The 16,322-nt window shown below is 39.5% G+C and overlaps 1 protein-coding gene across 1 annotated transcript in view; it reads left to right on the forward strand.

The window, feature by feature from the left end:
• The first annotated feature begins 5,104 nt into the window (after positions 1-5,104).
• Positions 5,105-16,322, forward strand: part of SmydA-8 (SET and MYND domain containing, arthropod-specific, member 8) — a 94,518-nt gene continuing 83,300 nt past the window's right edge. The window contains exon 1 of the mRNA XM_073977546.1: positions 5,105-6,182. Coding sequence (XP_073833647.1) covers positions 5,316-6,182 — 867 coding nt within the window. The 5' untranslated portion in view covers positions 5,105-5,315. The remainder of the gene's footprint in view (positions 6,183-16,322) is intronic.

The raw sequence follows: 16,322 nt of genomic DNA on the forward strand, positions 1-16,322 counted from the left end.
CGATGTACAAAGTATCGGTTACTACATTCAAGAGTTATCTTATGTTATTCCGAACATTTTCGAACTTTGGTGGGGGAGGTACCGGAAGGAGTGGACCAATATAATGCATCTTCGAGCTTAAACTATGTTTGGACAACATATTACGAAAGCCAAATTTTGGACCGAATCAGTTAATCCGTTGGAGGGTTATCGTGCGCTCCAGCCAGCCAGTCATGCGGACATGGCTAAATCAACTCCAAATTGTCTGAAACGGATTTCGTGCAAACATACATCGATGATGCACATTTTGCCTCGTTAGCATAAATGCTGAGGGTATACAAATATCAGTTGGCTTTGCCTTATGAATTGAAAATTTCATCTATGGACAATAGAATTGGATACTGGGTACGCAACTGAAACCATTTTCCCCAATAATTATATCTTAGGTTGTTTTCAGAATTTGTGGCCCTTTTTGTATGTATGAACTTGCCGAAAAATATATTTGGATTAATGCTCAAAAGTGTTGCGGAAAAGGTACCTGAAGGAATGCATCAGGATAGTCCGATTTGGAAGTGGGTCATACTTTTGGACTCTTTTCTTTTCGATAGATAGTGCGTCCTCCAGTCATTTCAGTTGGTCGCCGTATAACTTACCACTATATTCGGAAGCATGGACTTGCCCACAAAAAACATAATATCGCCGGATCATAGGACTAGCTTCGGTATAAATTGCTAAAGTATCTTCGAACAGATCTTAAACTGCACTTAAACACAAATATTGAACTTTTCTGGGGTAGATACCCTTAAGAGTGGACCACATTCAAACTTCATCCAAGATTCGCTGAAATATTACGATGTGGAAAGTATGGACCAACTCGATTACTGCTTATCGTGCACACCATTTTCGTGAAAAGTTTTTTTATGGGAAATGGACTGATATGGCTCATCTTCGAACTTAATCTAAGTTTGGACAAAATATTGCGATGGTTAAATTTTGAACCAAGTCGGTTAATCCGTTCGGGAGTTATCGTGCGCTCCAGCCAAAACACATGGTGACATGGGTTTTTTTTATAGCTTTCGGGCCATTTTCTCAGGAAGTTTGAACTTGCATCGAATGCAAGTGATTGCAAAAATAATCAAAGCGATTTGAGAGCAGCTCTTAAAGTGCACTTTTCCGAAATTTTGTGTGGGAGGTACACCAAGGAGTGGGCCAATATAGCCCATATTTAATCGTGCGCTCTAGCCAGCATGAACTCGCCCTTTAAAAAATTGGTGCCTTCGTAATGGTAGCAAGGAATACACGTTGCTGCAAAAAGAATTAGAGCGATTTAAAAGCAGGCCTTAAGCTGAGCTTTTCCGAAATTTTGTGGGGAATGTACCCGAAGGAGTGGACCGATATGACCCATCATCGAACTTAAACTAAGTTTGGACAAAATATTACAAAGAAGTAAAAAAGTATCAGTCGGCTTTGTCGACGAAGATACACCCTTAGCCCATTCAAGAGATATCGTGCATAGCATTTTAGTGATATATTTTTAAATATTGGGTGGAAGTACTTGAAGTCGTGGACCCGTATTGCCTATCTCCGAATTGAAACTAAGTTTGGACGAAATATGACGAAGGCCAATATTTGGACCAAATCGGTTGATCAGTTCGTGCTCTCCAGCCTGACGTATGGTGACATAAAGGGTTTTTACACCTTTCGGACTGTTTTCTCAAAAAGTATGGATTTGCCCCTGAAAAAACTTTTACAATCGTAATAGAGGCAGCGAATGCAAGTTGCTTCCACGAAAATCGAAGTGATTCGAGAGCAGGTCTTAAAGTTTTGTGTGGGAGGTACCCGAAGGAGTGATCTATATCTGGAAGATATATTAGAACGTGGACCAAATCGGTCACTCCCTTCAAGATTTATCGTGCGCAATTTTTTTCCGAACATTTTTGAACTTTTGTGGGGGAGGTACCTGAAGGAGGTGGCCAATATGGCTTATCTTCGAACTTAAACTAAGTTTGGACAAAAGATTACAAAGGCCAAATTTGGGACCGAATCGGCAGATCCGTTCGAGAGTTATACTTCGCTCCAACCACTACACACGGTGTTATAAGGTTTTTTTTTGCACCTTTCAGTCTATTTTCTCAGGAAGTATGGACTTGCCCCTGATGAAACTTGTACCGTTGTATGAAGGGCAGTGATTACAAGTTGTTACAACAAAAATCAAAGCGATACGAGGGCAGGTCCTAAACGGAACTTTTCCGAAATTTTATGTGGGAGGTACCCGAAGGAGTGAACCGATCGATTCCATATTGGGACCTCATCTAAGTCTGATAGAAATTTCACGTATGGACGAAATCGGTTACTGCCTTCAAGAGTTATCGTGCGCACAAATTTTCCGACTATTTTGGAACTTCTTTTTTGGTACCGGAGGGAGTGGATCGATATAACCCATCTTCGAACTTAAACTAAGTTTGGACAAAATATTAAGAAAGCCACATTTTGGAACGAATCGGTTGATCCTTTCGAGAGTTATCGTTTGCACCAGCCAGCCAGACAGACGGACATGGCTAAATCGACTCCAAATTGTCTGAAACGAATTTCGTCCAAACATCCTTGGGGTCTAAAACCGTTATTTCGAAGAGGCACATTTTTAGTCGTATCAAAGTGTACCCTTTCTAGCCTAAAGGCTGAGGGTATAAAAACTTTGCTTTTATACGGATTGTGGTAATTCTCTCATCAATCGGAGTGAATCTGGAAATGAGATTTTTACGCCTCCGTTTCCAACACCTATCTTATGTTCCGTTTCATGGCAGCTATAATACAGTGCGTAATCGTCGGTCATATTCCGGCTGCGAAGAGTCCGGACTCCGGACATTCCACGTGCAGATTCGCTGATCATGTACCTTAAAACGTTTGCGGCGGTCGTCAAATTTGGAGGGAGATTGGTTTTCTCTTTTTCTTTGTTTTTCATAGTAAGCTCTCTTTTGCCCAATCCATGTTCTTATCGTTATAATGGGTGAACCCGCGGCACATGTTAGCTTACTAGCTTCAACGGGTGTTAAAGGTAGCTCCCCAGGTGATATCTCGGGGAGGTCAGTGTTTACTTGAGATGAAAGAGGGGTCTAGATAAATCCTAGGTCTAGTCATTTTAATTCCGCTCCGGACCGTTGCTTGGTATTATTCATCCCCTCACATAAACATGGACCTATGTGGTGGAGAAGTTTTATGATCACTAATATTCTCAATTGACCAATTACAGTTCGGTCAAAAATTGTGGTTAACATCGGAGGTACTATTATATGGGGGCTATAACAAAACATGTACCTGGGTTGACAATTTTTATGAAGACGTTTTTGGAATCTTAAATGTTAAATTACAAGTATTTCGGTAACAAAATTTAGGTAAATTTCTCAAAATCCCTGAAATCGAGAGGTATCGTTATATGGGGGCCATACCAAAACATAGACCTATGCTGACAATTTTTGGTTTCATTACAAGTAGTTTGGTCTAAAAATGTAGATAAAGTCTTTAAAATTCCTCAAATCCGGAGGTATTGTTATATGGGGTCTATGCCAAACATGGACCTATGTTGGCAATTTTTGGTAAATAAGTTTTGTGGCCACATGGAACCTCAAGTGCCAAATTACAGGTAGATCGATCAAAAAAAAAATTTGGCTAAAATCTTAAAAATACCTTAAACCGAGAGGTAGGGTTATATGGGGGCTATAGCAAAAAATGGTCCTACTTTGACAATTTTTGGTGGAGAAGTTTTGTGACTACTGGGAACCTTAAATGCTAAATTACAAGCAGTTCGGTCAAAAATGTTGCTAAAATCCTGAAATACCGAAAATTTGCAGGTACCGGGGGCTACACCAAATCGTGGACCTATATTGACAAAATTTGGCAGAGAAGTTTTGCGGTCACTGACTAGGAATCTTAAATGTCAAATTGCAGCCGGTTCGGTTAGAAATTGTGGCCAAAATCCTCAAAATTATGAAAATCAGGACGTACCGTTTTATGGGGGGCTATACCAAAACCTATGTGTACAATTTTTTGTGGAGAAGTGGTCACAAAACTTCTCCTGGGGAACCTCAAATGTCAAAGTACAGATAACTCGGTCTACAAATGTATCTATACTCCTCAGAACACCGAAAATCGGGAGATACCGTTACATTGGATACTATAGCCTAACACGGACCTATGTTGGCTATTGTTGGTGGAAAAGTTTTGGGAATCTCAAATGTAAAATTACAGGCAGTTCGGTCAAATGTAGCTAAAATTCTGAAAATATCGAAAATTGGGTCGTACCGGGAAGGGCTATACGTCCCTATATGGCTCTATGCTGACTATTTATAGTGGATAAGTGATGTGACCACTAGGAACCTCGTATATTGAATTGCAATTAGTTCGGTCTGAAATGTCGGTAAATTACTCAAAATCGCTGAAATCGGGACGCGCGGTTATATGGGGGCTATACTAAAACATGGACCTGTGTTGACGATTTGTGATGGAAATGTTTTGTGATCACTGGGAGCCTCAAATGTTAAATAACAGATAGTTCATTCACAAAGCGTAAGCAAAACCTTTAACATATCTAAAATCGGGAGGTGCCGGTATATGAGGGCTATATCAACACTTGGACCTATGTTGACAATTGTTGGTGGGGAAGTTTCGTGATTGCTGGGAACCTACAGCGTCAAATAAGGCTTCGTTTTGCTTAAAATTTGTGGCTAAAATCCTTAACTTACCGAAAATCGGGGGGTACCCTTTTATGGCGTCTATACCTAAACATGGACCTATGTTGACAATTTTTGCTGGATAAGTTTTGTGACCAATGGGAATCTGAAATTTCAAATTGCAGGAAGTTCGGTTAAAAATGTTAGCTAAAATTCCGATAACACCGAATATCGAGAGATTTGCCTATGGCAAAAGAACAGTCGGATGTAATGGATCACAGATCAGCGCAATAGTGCTAAAATTTTCAGAGTATTTCAACTTCTCTTCTTGTAGGTGTATATTATGTTCGACTATGAATACCACTAACAGCCCTCTTCATCATTTAATTTATGGTAAACACTGTGCCCTATGAAAAGATTTAAATTCATATTAGCGGCAGTGGCAGCAGAAAAAAATCATTCAATGAATTCAGTCGGTATTTGAAATTATCTGCGGGCGGTAGGCAAGCATAACACAGAGAGGCAACGTCGTCCAAAAAAAAAATTGTCGATTTCGTTTTATTTATTACTAGTGTGAGAATTTCGCATAGCCAAAACCAGAGGGAAACTATTATCCAACATTTTCAAGTGTTTAAAGAAAACAAAAAATCGAAATAAAAAGTGAAAACAATGTCGCTGAAATTCAATACATCAATCGAAGAACTATCGCAATTAATAAATCTGCATTTGGGTGAAAAGTTTTTGGAACAAGATCCAGCATGGCAAGTCTTAGATTCTCCCATTTCGGGTCGTGGTTTATTTGCAAGGCGTGACATAAATACCGGCGATGTTATTTTAAGAGAACCTGCCCTCCTTGCTGGTCCCAAGGCTAATCAATCAACCAACATAAACACCTGTTCTGTGTGCTACTGCCACTTGGAAGGCAGCGATCAAGAGATTATGTGTAAAAATGGCTGCACCATACCCGTATGTGATGCATGTTGCAATTCTCAACGTCACGTGGGAGAGTGTAAAGTGTTTCGCAAATGGAAACCAAAAGTGACGGACAAAGTAAATCGTCCCGCTTTGCGTATTGTTTCTATAATACGCTGCCTGTTCCTTAATGAAAATCAACATAAATTGCTATATGCCCTGCAGGCGAATCCGGACAAATATTATAAAACCGAGGTACAAATGGCTGCTGCCTGTTTTGAGGAATTCACCCATAATCCGGATATTTTGAACTATTTCTTTCGTACAATTTGTGCCTTCAATACAAATGCCTTTGAGGGTAACAGTTGTGTGCAGGGCCATGAAGTGTTGATTCGCGCCCTATTTCCAGTGGCTGGGCTTATGAATCATCAATGCACACCAAATGCCAATCATCATTTTGAAAGCGGTGAGACAATTGTTATTACCGCTGCCCGGCCCATCAAACAAGGTGAGGAGATTGTTACCAGTTATTCGAAGTTGTTGTGGAGTACTTTGGCGAGAAATTCTTTTATGAAACTTACCAAGCAGTTTGAGTGCTCCTGTTCAAGGTGTTTGGATCCCACGGTGAGTATTCGAGAATTGTGGATATAACAATATAAATGGTTTAGAACAAGTAAAACAAACCCTGTCTCCTGTGTTGGTAGGTAAATATCCTAAGTCTATGACCGAAAAAAAGTAACAAGTGTGTTGGACTTAAATGAACTATGAGCATCAGAGCTCCGATTTGTTCGTTTTTACTCGCGAGTGAAAAGTACTCACGAGAGGGAGTACTCAAAGAGTGCGAGCAAAAACTCCGATATGCTCATTTTTACTCGCGAGTGAAAAGTGTTTGCGAGTACGAGTACTCGAAGAGTGCGAGTTTTAAAAGAAGATTACTCTCCACTCTTTTATTTTATTTGCGAGCACTCGCGAGTACTGGGGGTTAAAAAATAAGAGTGGGAGTGAAAATACTCGATATAGAGTACGAGTTTACTCGAAGAGTAAAATGGTGTAAAATGAATTGATATATTTTTGGCAACATTTTTGTGGGAACTTTATGAGTGGCAAGTTCAGTGGGGGCAAGTTGAGGACTTTGGAATTTTCCAGCGAAGTTTGTAAGCATCAACGGTGGGCTTAATGATACCACTGACAGGCCCAATCAAGACAGACTATAAACCATAATTGATCTCACATTCCAGTTGAATTTATTAGAGCTTTTGGACCTGTCAGGAAGCACGGACTTGTTCACGAAATGACTTCTGGTCATTGTAATTACAACCTTTGATGAACATTACAAAATCAACCTCCAACAGCCCTAAAATGTACTTCATGAACTAGGCAAACCTGTTGCAAAACACGATCCGAGATATGACTTCAAAACTGAACTTTTGTGAAAATGTCCAGACCTATAGGTGTTGATCCATATTACAACCTGATCTACTGTAGTTAGTTCAGTAGCATTGTTTTGCACGGTGTGATTGATCCTTGCCCTATAAGAATTCAGACGGATGCACCATCCCGAGAGTAGTTGAGCCAAAACAACTCTGGTTTGCCATGGCAGCTGACTGCGATAGATGGGAATGTTCTCCGAGGACCGCATTCACACGATAGTTGTTTATGGCATCTGCGACTGCATCCGTGGAAATGTTATTTAAACCTGCTTGATAGGCTTTATGATCTTAGGATTCTCTCTTGTAAGGTTGGACCTCTCTTTCTATATCATGAAAATTCCTCCTAACTTGCCGTGAGAGCATGTACTACAACAAAAGCTCTCCATTGTGTTTCTGTACTGGAAGATTATTTATTTCCTCATGTAGATGGTCCACTTTAGAAATGAGGAGGCACACTGTTGGAGTTTCCAGGGTGGCATTCTGACAGGCTTAAATATTTTTCCATCGCCTTTGCACTTATATTAGGGGATCATACTGGCGTATATGATGTCAACAAGGTTTCTTGATCTGAACCCCAAGTGCTGCCGGCAAGGGACCTAAGGATCTTGTTCCTACATCTCAGCTTGTCGCAGATAGCTGTGGGACCCCTAGAATTTTGGGGTAATTTGGGGTCGGAATTCTGCTACCATCGACCATAACATTTAACCTTTGCCGTCCATGTGGTGAGCAGATTGGCCGTAGCATGGCGGATATTTGCATATTCCTCGCGTGGAAAATGTGGTAAGATCAGGCCAATAGTAGTTCAGCCTTTAACAAACGAAATAAGGGAAGGTACCTGACGCCAAGTGCGTACAATCATCCGCATACGTTACGATATCAATCCCGTCTGGAGGGGGCGCAATACAAGAGAGGTAGAGGTAGATAGAGGTTAGATATTGCCCCACCTTGGGGAACTCCATGTTTCACTATACGGGCCTTGGACTTCTTCTTCCTAATTTTGCGTTCCGTAACGAATTTTGAAGATTTTAGCCACTTATTTTCACCGAATTTCCCCAAATTTGACATTTGAGGTTCACAGTGATCGCGAAACTTCGACACGAAAAATGTTCAACATATGGTAACATACGGTAACTCCCTATTTTCGGTATTTTGAAGATTTTAGTTACAATTTTGAACCAAACTAGCTGTAGTTTGACATTTGAAGTTCTTAGTGGTCACAAAACTTCTCCACCAAAAATTGCCAAAATAGATCAATATTTTGGTGTAGCCTCCATTTAACGGTATTTTCAAGGTTTTAGCTAAATTTTGATCGAATTACCCGAAATTTGACAATCTCACAATGGTTACAACACTTCTCCACTAGAAATTGTCGGTATAAGTCTATGTTTTGGTACCTCCCGATTTTCGGTATTTTGAGGATTTTAGGTATTTTTTTGAACGAGCTATCTGTTACTTTACATTTGAGGTTACCAGTGATCACAAAACATCTCCACCAAAAATTGGCAATGTAGGTCCATATTTGGGTTTATCCCCAATATAACGGTACCTTCAGATTTTCGATATTTTTTGCGTTTCAGCTACATTTTTTGACCGAAATACCACACAAAATGTCTCCATGTTTGTTGTTTAAGTGATACCGGTAAAAATTTGGAAGCACATGAGCAGAATAACCCATTATAAAGTAATGTAAACAAACTACACTTTGCAAAATCATTCATTTGGTCGTCACAAAGCAACGCGCAACGACGGCACAGAAACGCTCACCGTCGGCAAACAAATTTTTGTTTTTTGGGAGGATTTTGGTAAAAAAGCCTTAACATATGGAAATAATGGTCACAGACCTATACTTATGTAAACCAAAATGAATGTATCTACGAGCTGAGTTGATTTTTCTATGTGTCCGTCCGTCTGTCCATCACGTAATCACGTTTCAGGTCGCGATTTTTATCGGATCGTCACGAGGTTTGGGGTTCCTGGAGGGGAATAAGGCTATTGATTTTGGTGATGGTCGGATCACATTCAGAGGTCGGAATAGATGAAAAAACTTATGTGGAGAAAAAGTCAAATTTTTATTCTTACGCGAATATCTCCGCATTTGATAGGACCATCACGAAATTTTGGGTGTTGACGGGGGTTCCAGAAGGAAAGTTGCCTATTGTTTTGGGGTCGGAATGGGCAAAACGTTGATGTGGGAAAACAATAATGTTTTAATATATGTCAATGTGTGCACTTCTAGTACGAATATTACAGCTTTGACTAGGGACCTTCCAAAAGCAAAGTCTGACAATGAAAGTAGAAAATCGCTAGGCGTCACTTTTGCCAAAGAAACAGACAATCATTTGCTTCGAAGTGCTTCTTACATGAACCACTTTCGTTGGATTTGGCTCATTTTGGATTCCTGTTTTGTTTCGGGCTCCTAAGTATAGATCCAAGATTCGTCATCTGTGACAATCTTATAAACGTCGTTTAAAGCACCTCGATTGTTTTTATTCACAATTTCTTTGCACCAATCCAAAAGAGCCTTTTTTGAGCGATTGAACATTTTTGCTGGATCTAGCGAAAAAATCAATTTTTGCGGCCAGGTGTTCATGCAATATCAAATGTTATTTGGAGGAAGAAATGCCCAAGGATGCCTCTATCTCACGGTATGCAAGATCGCATACCACGCACCTCTTCATTTTTTCTTGGCACAACAGCCGATTTTGTGCGACCCTCACGACCTGCGAGTGTCGACCACGATTGAATTCATTAAACCAGTTTTTCATAGTGATATTGGATGGCCATTTATCGACATACACGTGATTATCTACATTGAAAGTTGTGAAAAATTATCGGACAAAAATGTTCACAAGTAAATTCCATTTTTTTACAAAGTGATTTTTTCAAGTCATTGTAAACAATGGTCGTATGTCAAACAGTCCTGAGTCAAACTGTCAAACTTTCCAAAAAAAAATGTCAAATGACGCCTGGCGACACTGTGTGTTGCTTAGGCCAGAAGGTTTTGCAGTGCCCCTCGTATTGACGGACCGAAACAGGCTACACTATCGATATCCTTTTTCCCAAAATTTGTGGCGTTATTTCGATGTTGAACTTTGCCGACAAAATATCGAGACTGTTTGGTTATTTATCTTAATATTATTAGACGTTCCCAATAAATGTTTACCTTTTGCTAATAAATTTAATTTGCATTAAAGAGCAAAAGTGTTGAGTTTTTGGGGAGTTCCTTTGGCAATAGTCTACTTCGAAAGTGAATTTTATTATGGGAAGTATTCTCTTCATATTTGTCGTGCCCAACAGCCATTTTAGTCCATATTTGAACCCGATCTATATCTAGATGGTATAAGGATGTGCAAATTTTGGACCAAATCGATTGCTCCCTTCGAGAGTAGGCCGGGGCGATTTGAAAACCGTAATGGGCCCTACGCGTTTCTGATTCCTGGGATTGAACTGAGCAAAAAAGTCCACTAGACCATAGGTCTACGGTGAAAATCGAACAACCCGATTTTGACTAAGTTTTTTATCCACTTTTATTTTTGATATTTTGGCATATAACGGCCAAACCATTGAGATTTTCGATCCGTTCAGGTGGTTTTGGCCTTGAGAAGGAGCTAACTTTTCGGAAAATATCGATAAATGGCGCTGTGATACAAAAGTTGACCAGAAAAAAAATTCAAGCGTTGTGATGCATAATTCTTTCGTGTTGAGATCCATGGAAAAGGAAACTGCCTTTAATAATAACTTGTTCGGAAGGTATAATTCATCCCCTTAAAGGAAGAAGGATCATTAGAAATCCGTTGTGAAAAAAATAAGATATGCCCGTTTAAATTTGAAAATGTAAGAAACCCAGATTTTCACTACTTTTACCGTTATAAAAAATAAAACGAAGCGACCCAAACGAACTAAAGGCATTTTCGTTCTCCATGAATCCCAACACGATAGAATTTTGCATCAGAACGCTTGAATTTTTTTCTGGTCAACTTTTGTAGCACAGTGCCATTTATCGACATTTTCCGAAAACTTTGCACCTTTTCAAGGCCAAAACCGCCTGAAGGAGGAGGAGAATTCTTAATTGCTGCCTTGGCTACAATTCTTGTCATCGCGTTGGATCGAAAATCTCAATGGTTTGGTCGTGGCCAAAAACGTGGATTAAAAACTTTAAGTCAAAATAGGGAGGCTCGATTTTCACCGTAAACCTATGGTCTAGTGGACATTTTTGCTCAGGTCAATCTCAGGAATCAGAAACCCGAAGGGCCATTAAGGTTTTTCCTTTCGTACAAATCGCCCCGGCCTATTCGAGAGGTATCGTTCCCATTATTTTACAGAAAAATTTTGAACATTTGTTGGGGAGGTATACGAAGAAGGGGACCGAAATGACCCATCTTCGATCTTAAACTAAGTTTGGACAAAATGTTACGAAGTGCTTCAAATCGGTTGATTAGTTCAAAAGTTATCGCGTGCTTCAGCCAAACGGGCCGACGGACGGACATTGCTAAATCGATTGTCCAAACATACTTGGGTTCTAAACCGTTATTTCGATGAAACACATTTTGGTCGTATGAAAGTGCAGTATGTAGCATGCAAAGTGGGCATAATTATTCCACTGACAGGTCCAATCAGGACAGACTATAATTGTTCTTACATTCCGTTTAGCCACTGTTGAATTTATTAGAGATTTTGGAGCATTCTGTTAGGAAGTTTGGACTTTCCCACGAAAAAGTGTTCTGATGATTCTGATTGCAACGAAACAAATATCAGAATTACCAGAACTACCTTCGATAAACATTTCCAAACCATTTCTTAAACTGTACTTATGGGGAATTTTTGACCTGTTGTGATTGAGGTACTCCAAGGTGTTGCCTGACATAGTTGATGTAGTTGATGGAAGACATTTTACGAAGATCAAAAGTGGTACCAATGTCAGTCACTCCGTTCGACAGTCATCGTAGGATTTTTAGAGCTTGTGGACAATTATGTCAGGCATCATAGACTTGTCCACGAATAACATGACATCGGTATAAACATATTGAACTTTAGAACTTTTCTGAGGGAGGTAACCGAAAGTGTACAGGCCTTCTTGGAACTTGTGCGTCTATCCAAAACGGATACTTAATCCGCAAGTCTTCGTGTTCATCAGTCATGCCTGATGTACTGCCGTCGTGAATTATCGGGCTCACCATTTTATAGAAAAAGTTTGTACCCGAAGCAGTGGATCGGTTGTTGTTGTAACAGTATGTGAAATGTATGTATGTTAGTTTTTCTGCTTAATCTGGCTTTGGGTCTATCTCCAGTGGCTGGGCAGTGTTTTGCACCGTGTCATCGATACTTTCCCTATAGGAATTCAACTCTACAACTCTGGTTTGTCGTGGCAGCTGACGCTTCTCAACTGCGATAGATGGGGGATGTTCTCCGAGGACCGTATTCGCACGATATATTTTTATGGCATCTACGACTACATCCGTGGGAACGTATTTAAACTTGATTGAAAGGCTTTTTGAACTAGGGGTTCTCTTTTGTAAGTTGGACCTCTCTTTCTGAATTCCTCCTGACTTGCTTGGCTGTTGGGGGGTGGTCTATCCACCATGGTGATTAGGATGGCTCTCACGGTAACACCCGAACATGTACTGTAACAAAAGCACGCCATTGTGTTGCTGTTCTGGAAGAATATTTATCCCCTCATGTCTACTTACGGTCCATATCAGAAATGACGAGGCACACTGTTGCAGTTTCCAGGGTGGCATTCTGACAGGTTTGAATATTTTTACATCGCTTTATATGAGGTCAAAAAGGTTTCTTTATCTGGTTTCAGCATGTCGCAGATAGCTCTGGCATTCGCGGAAGACATGGACATGTTGTCGAATGTGACCCCTAGAATTTTGGGGTAGTGGACAGTAATAGTCTGTGGTCGGAATTGTGCTACCATCGACCATGACATTTAATTCTGGTCTCACCTCTGCCGCCCATGTGGTAAACAGGGAGGTCGTAAATTTATTGGCGGATATTTGGATATTCCTCGTGTGGAAAAAGGTGGTAAGATCCGTCCAATAGGAGTTCAGCCTTTCTCAAATGACATCAGGAGTGGTACCTGACGCCAAGAGCGTACAATCATCTGTACACGTTACGATCTCAATTCCGTCTGTATTCTGTGAGGTCGAGGTTACTCAGTTCCGGAGAAACTCCTTGGGAAACTCTCTGTTTCACTCCACGGGCCTTGGACTTATTCTTCCTCTTCCTGAATTCCATGCACGACTAGCAAATACCCATATAATTGATTATACAAGGTTTCATACTTGGCCGGAGGGTAGTCTGCTCCATGTCCTTTTGATAAGTCAAAAGCCATCATCACTATTCTAACTTGCTCTGGTTAAGTCCTCGACTTATATGTGTAAATATTACGTGAAGGGCTGCTGTCGTACTGTGCTGCTTACGCAACACATGCTGATGATCGGCAACTGGATAGCAATTTCTAACGTTGGGGAGAACTAAAGTCTCAAGGATCTTTGCTATGGGTGACAAAAACGAAATCGGTCTGTACGTTTCACCTTTGCTGGCATCTTTTCCTGGCTTCAGTAGCGGGACCACCCTGCCCATTTTCCAGACTACGAGAATGAAGAGTACTTTAGGATTTTCGTTATTTTGAGGCTTTTAGCTAAATTTTTATTGACCTTACTGCTCGAAATTTGAGATTCTGAGATGTCACGCAAAACTTTTCAACCAAAAATTGTTAACCTAGGTCCATGTTTTGGTATAACCCCCAATGTAACGGTACCTCCCGATTTTCGGTAGTTTGAAAATTGTATCTACATTTTCTGAATTTTACATTTGAGGTTCCCAGTGGTCCCGAATCTTCTACACGAAAAATTGTCAACAGATGCAGGTCCATATTTTGGTATAGCTCCCACATATAACAGTACGTCCCGATGTCAGATGTTTTGAGGTGTTAACTACGTTTGTTGACTGAACGATCTGTAATTTGACATTTTTTCCCAGTGGTCACAAAACTTCTCTATCAAAAATTAAGGCATATTTATATAAATTTTCCGACTTAATTTAGGCATTTGGGATAGTACCCTAAAATTATGGTGAAGGGTATAAAAAGTTCGGCCCAAGCGAACTTAACGATTTTTTACTGGTTCTGTTATCATCTCCTAGAGTTGTTTAAATGATTCCGGCAAAAAATTAGGGGGACACATGAGCCGCTGTTCGCCAACTAAACAAACGTCGACCTAATTCTGCTACTTTGGTGCGGACCTTTATGGAACGCTTCATTTTATTTCCGTGTGTTAGAAACCAACAGTATTAAACAATTGTGTTCTGGATGACTGTATAGCTAGGGATACTTCGATACTAAACGTATCATGTACGAGGCACTGGTTAACGAAGTGTTCAAGTGTTCTGCCAAATTTTAGTTTCTGACCTAGTATTTTTGAATACTATTCCGTTGTAGATGACGATCATAGTCAACATAGTCGAGATGTATCTATCAGGTTTATGCCGGTGCGAACCTATTATTTTATTGGCCATGGGTTTTACAGATTCACACAATACTGTTTCCTTTTCTATATTCTATTGGCTAACCGAGGTTTCAATTTATATTTTTCGATGATTTTCAGTGTAACGTCCTCTTGAAATGATTACTCCAATTTATTAAAGCTACAACAATGATGAATGCTTCCTGTCTATTGCAATATGATTATTTTATTTCGCTTCCTTAATTTGGCCACACCCAAGATGTCTTGTGTCATTAGTCGATTTGAATTCGATATTACTTTTTTTGCAAACGCCAAATATCTTCATCGTATATTTTTCTCATTTTGTTATATTAGAGTTTTTATCTCGTAGTTTACACATCCCGATCGTTCTGTGATAATTCCCATTGTCAACCAAAATTTAAATATTTTTTTAGAGTTCCTACATTAGCTTCGTTCCCGTACTTTTTAATGGTAAAACTCGTAAAAGAGAGAACTGCAAAAAATTTGTTCTTACACACAAGTTTTCTGAAATAGTTCGGGAACGGAAAAATGGAAAATACGTCAAAAAAACTGGAACAAATGTCAAAGTCGGCGTATCAGCCAATCAGACGCCGGCAACCACGTTACTATTTTTTTACTCGCCCAAATTTGTCGTGTAAAAAGTTTTTAAAGAGAGCGTCATTCAGCGCCATTTTTGTTTAAAGAGAAGTGAACATTTTACAACTTTTTTGTGTACGGGAACGCTTTTTCGAGTAAAATGTGTAAAAGTCGTAAAAATTGTAAAAACTTTTTAGTTCTGGAACACAGCTATTATTTGTAAATAGTAAAATGTAACGAAGAAACTATATAGCTTTTCCATCTACTGAGCTTTGAGTGGTAATGCAAATCAAAAAACGTTGCATACTTTTAGGACGTTAGATGAAATATGCACTATATTAACCCTAATAATACATTAGAAAAAAACTACATATCGTCAGTGTCATGCTTAGTGTTCCATACACCATTTAAGACATTTTGAGATAAAGGTTATTAGTTATAGGTATTAGTTTTTAAACCATGCTTTTTCAGATATTTTAGCCGGCTTTTTCCTATCTCATATAGTTTTTGAGATATTCAGATGTCAATATGTTCCATATAAAATTTGCGTAGCAAAAACATTTTTTGAGCTTTTTTGTTTGTTCCATATCCATGTCCTTTAGCGTATGTAGCTAAAACGAGCAAAGGACAAACGCGAATTGTTCTGCCCAAAAATGATGGCGCTTGAAACAAAAACTTGCTCAATTTTGTCAAGTTACGAACAATGTGACGTATGAAAAAACAAAAAAGAATTTAGATTAAGAATTTTTAAATGTAAATATTTTTACAGTGTTTTGATGCCCTCCACTATAATATTGTCATTCCGTTGTAACACATCGAAATATTCATCGCAGACCCTATAAAGTATATATATATTCTTGATCAGGGTAAAATTCTAAGTCGATATAACCATGTCCATCTGTCCGTCCGTCCGTCTGTTGAAATTGAGATACAGCTCGCAATTTTTAAGATAGAGCTTTGTAATTTTGTATACAAGTTTCTATTACTCCTTGGATGTTTGGTATTGCAAATGGGCTATATCGGTCCACGTTTTGATATAGCCCCCAAGCTTTTAGCCTCATTATCACACCGAAATGGCTGAAATTTTGCACTTAGTCTCTTTTGAGGTATAAAACTTTCCCCCAGAAACTTGTCGGTAAAGGTCCACGCCTTAGTTTAGCCCCCATAGAACGTACCTCCCGATTTTCGGTGTTTTCAAGGATGTGACCTCAATATTCCTCAGAAATGGCTGAAATTTGGTATTTGGTCCTTGTTGGAGGTATAAAACT

The sequence above is a fragment of the Musca autumnalis genome, unplaced genomic scaffold (assembly GCF_047663935.1).
Source record: "Musca autumnalis isolate F117 unplaced genomic scaffold, ASM4766393v1 scaffold_3, whole genome shotgun sequence".
In the NCBI taxonomy this organism is placed as follows: domain Eukaryota; kingdom Metazoa; phylum Arthropoda; class Insecta; order Diptera; family Muscidae; genus Musca; species Musca autumnalis.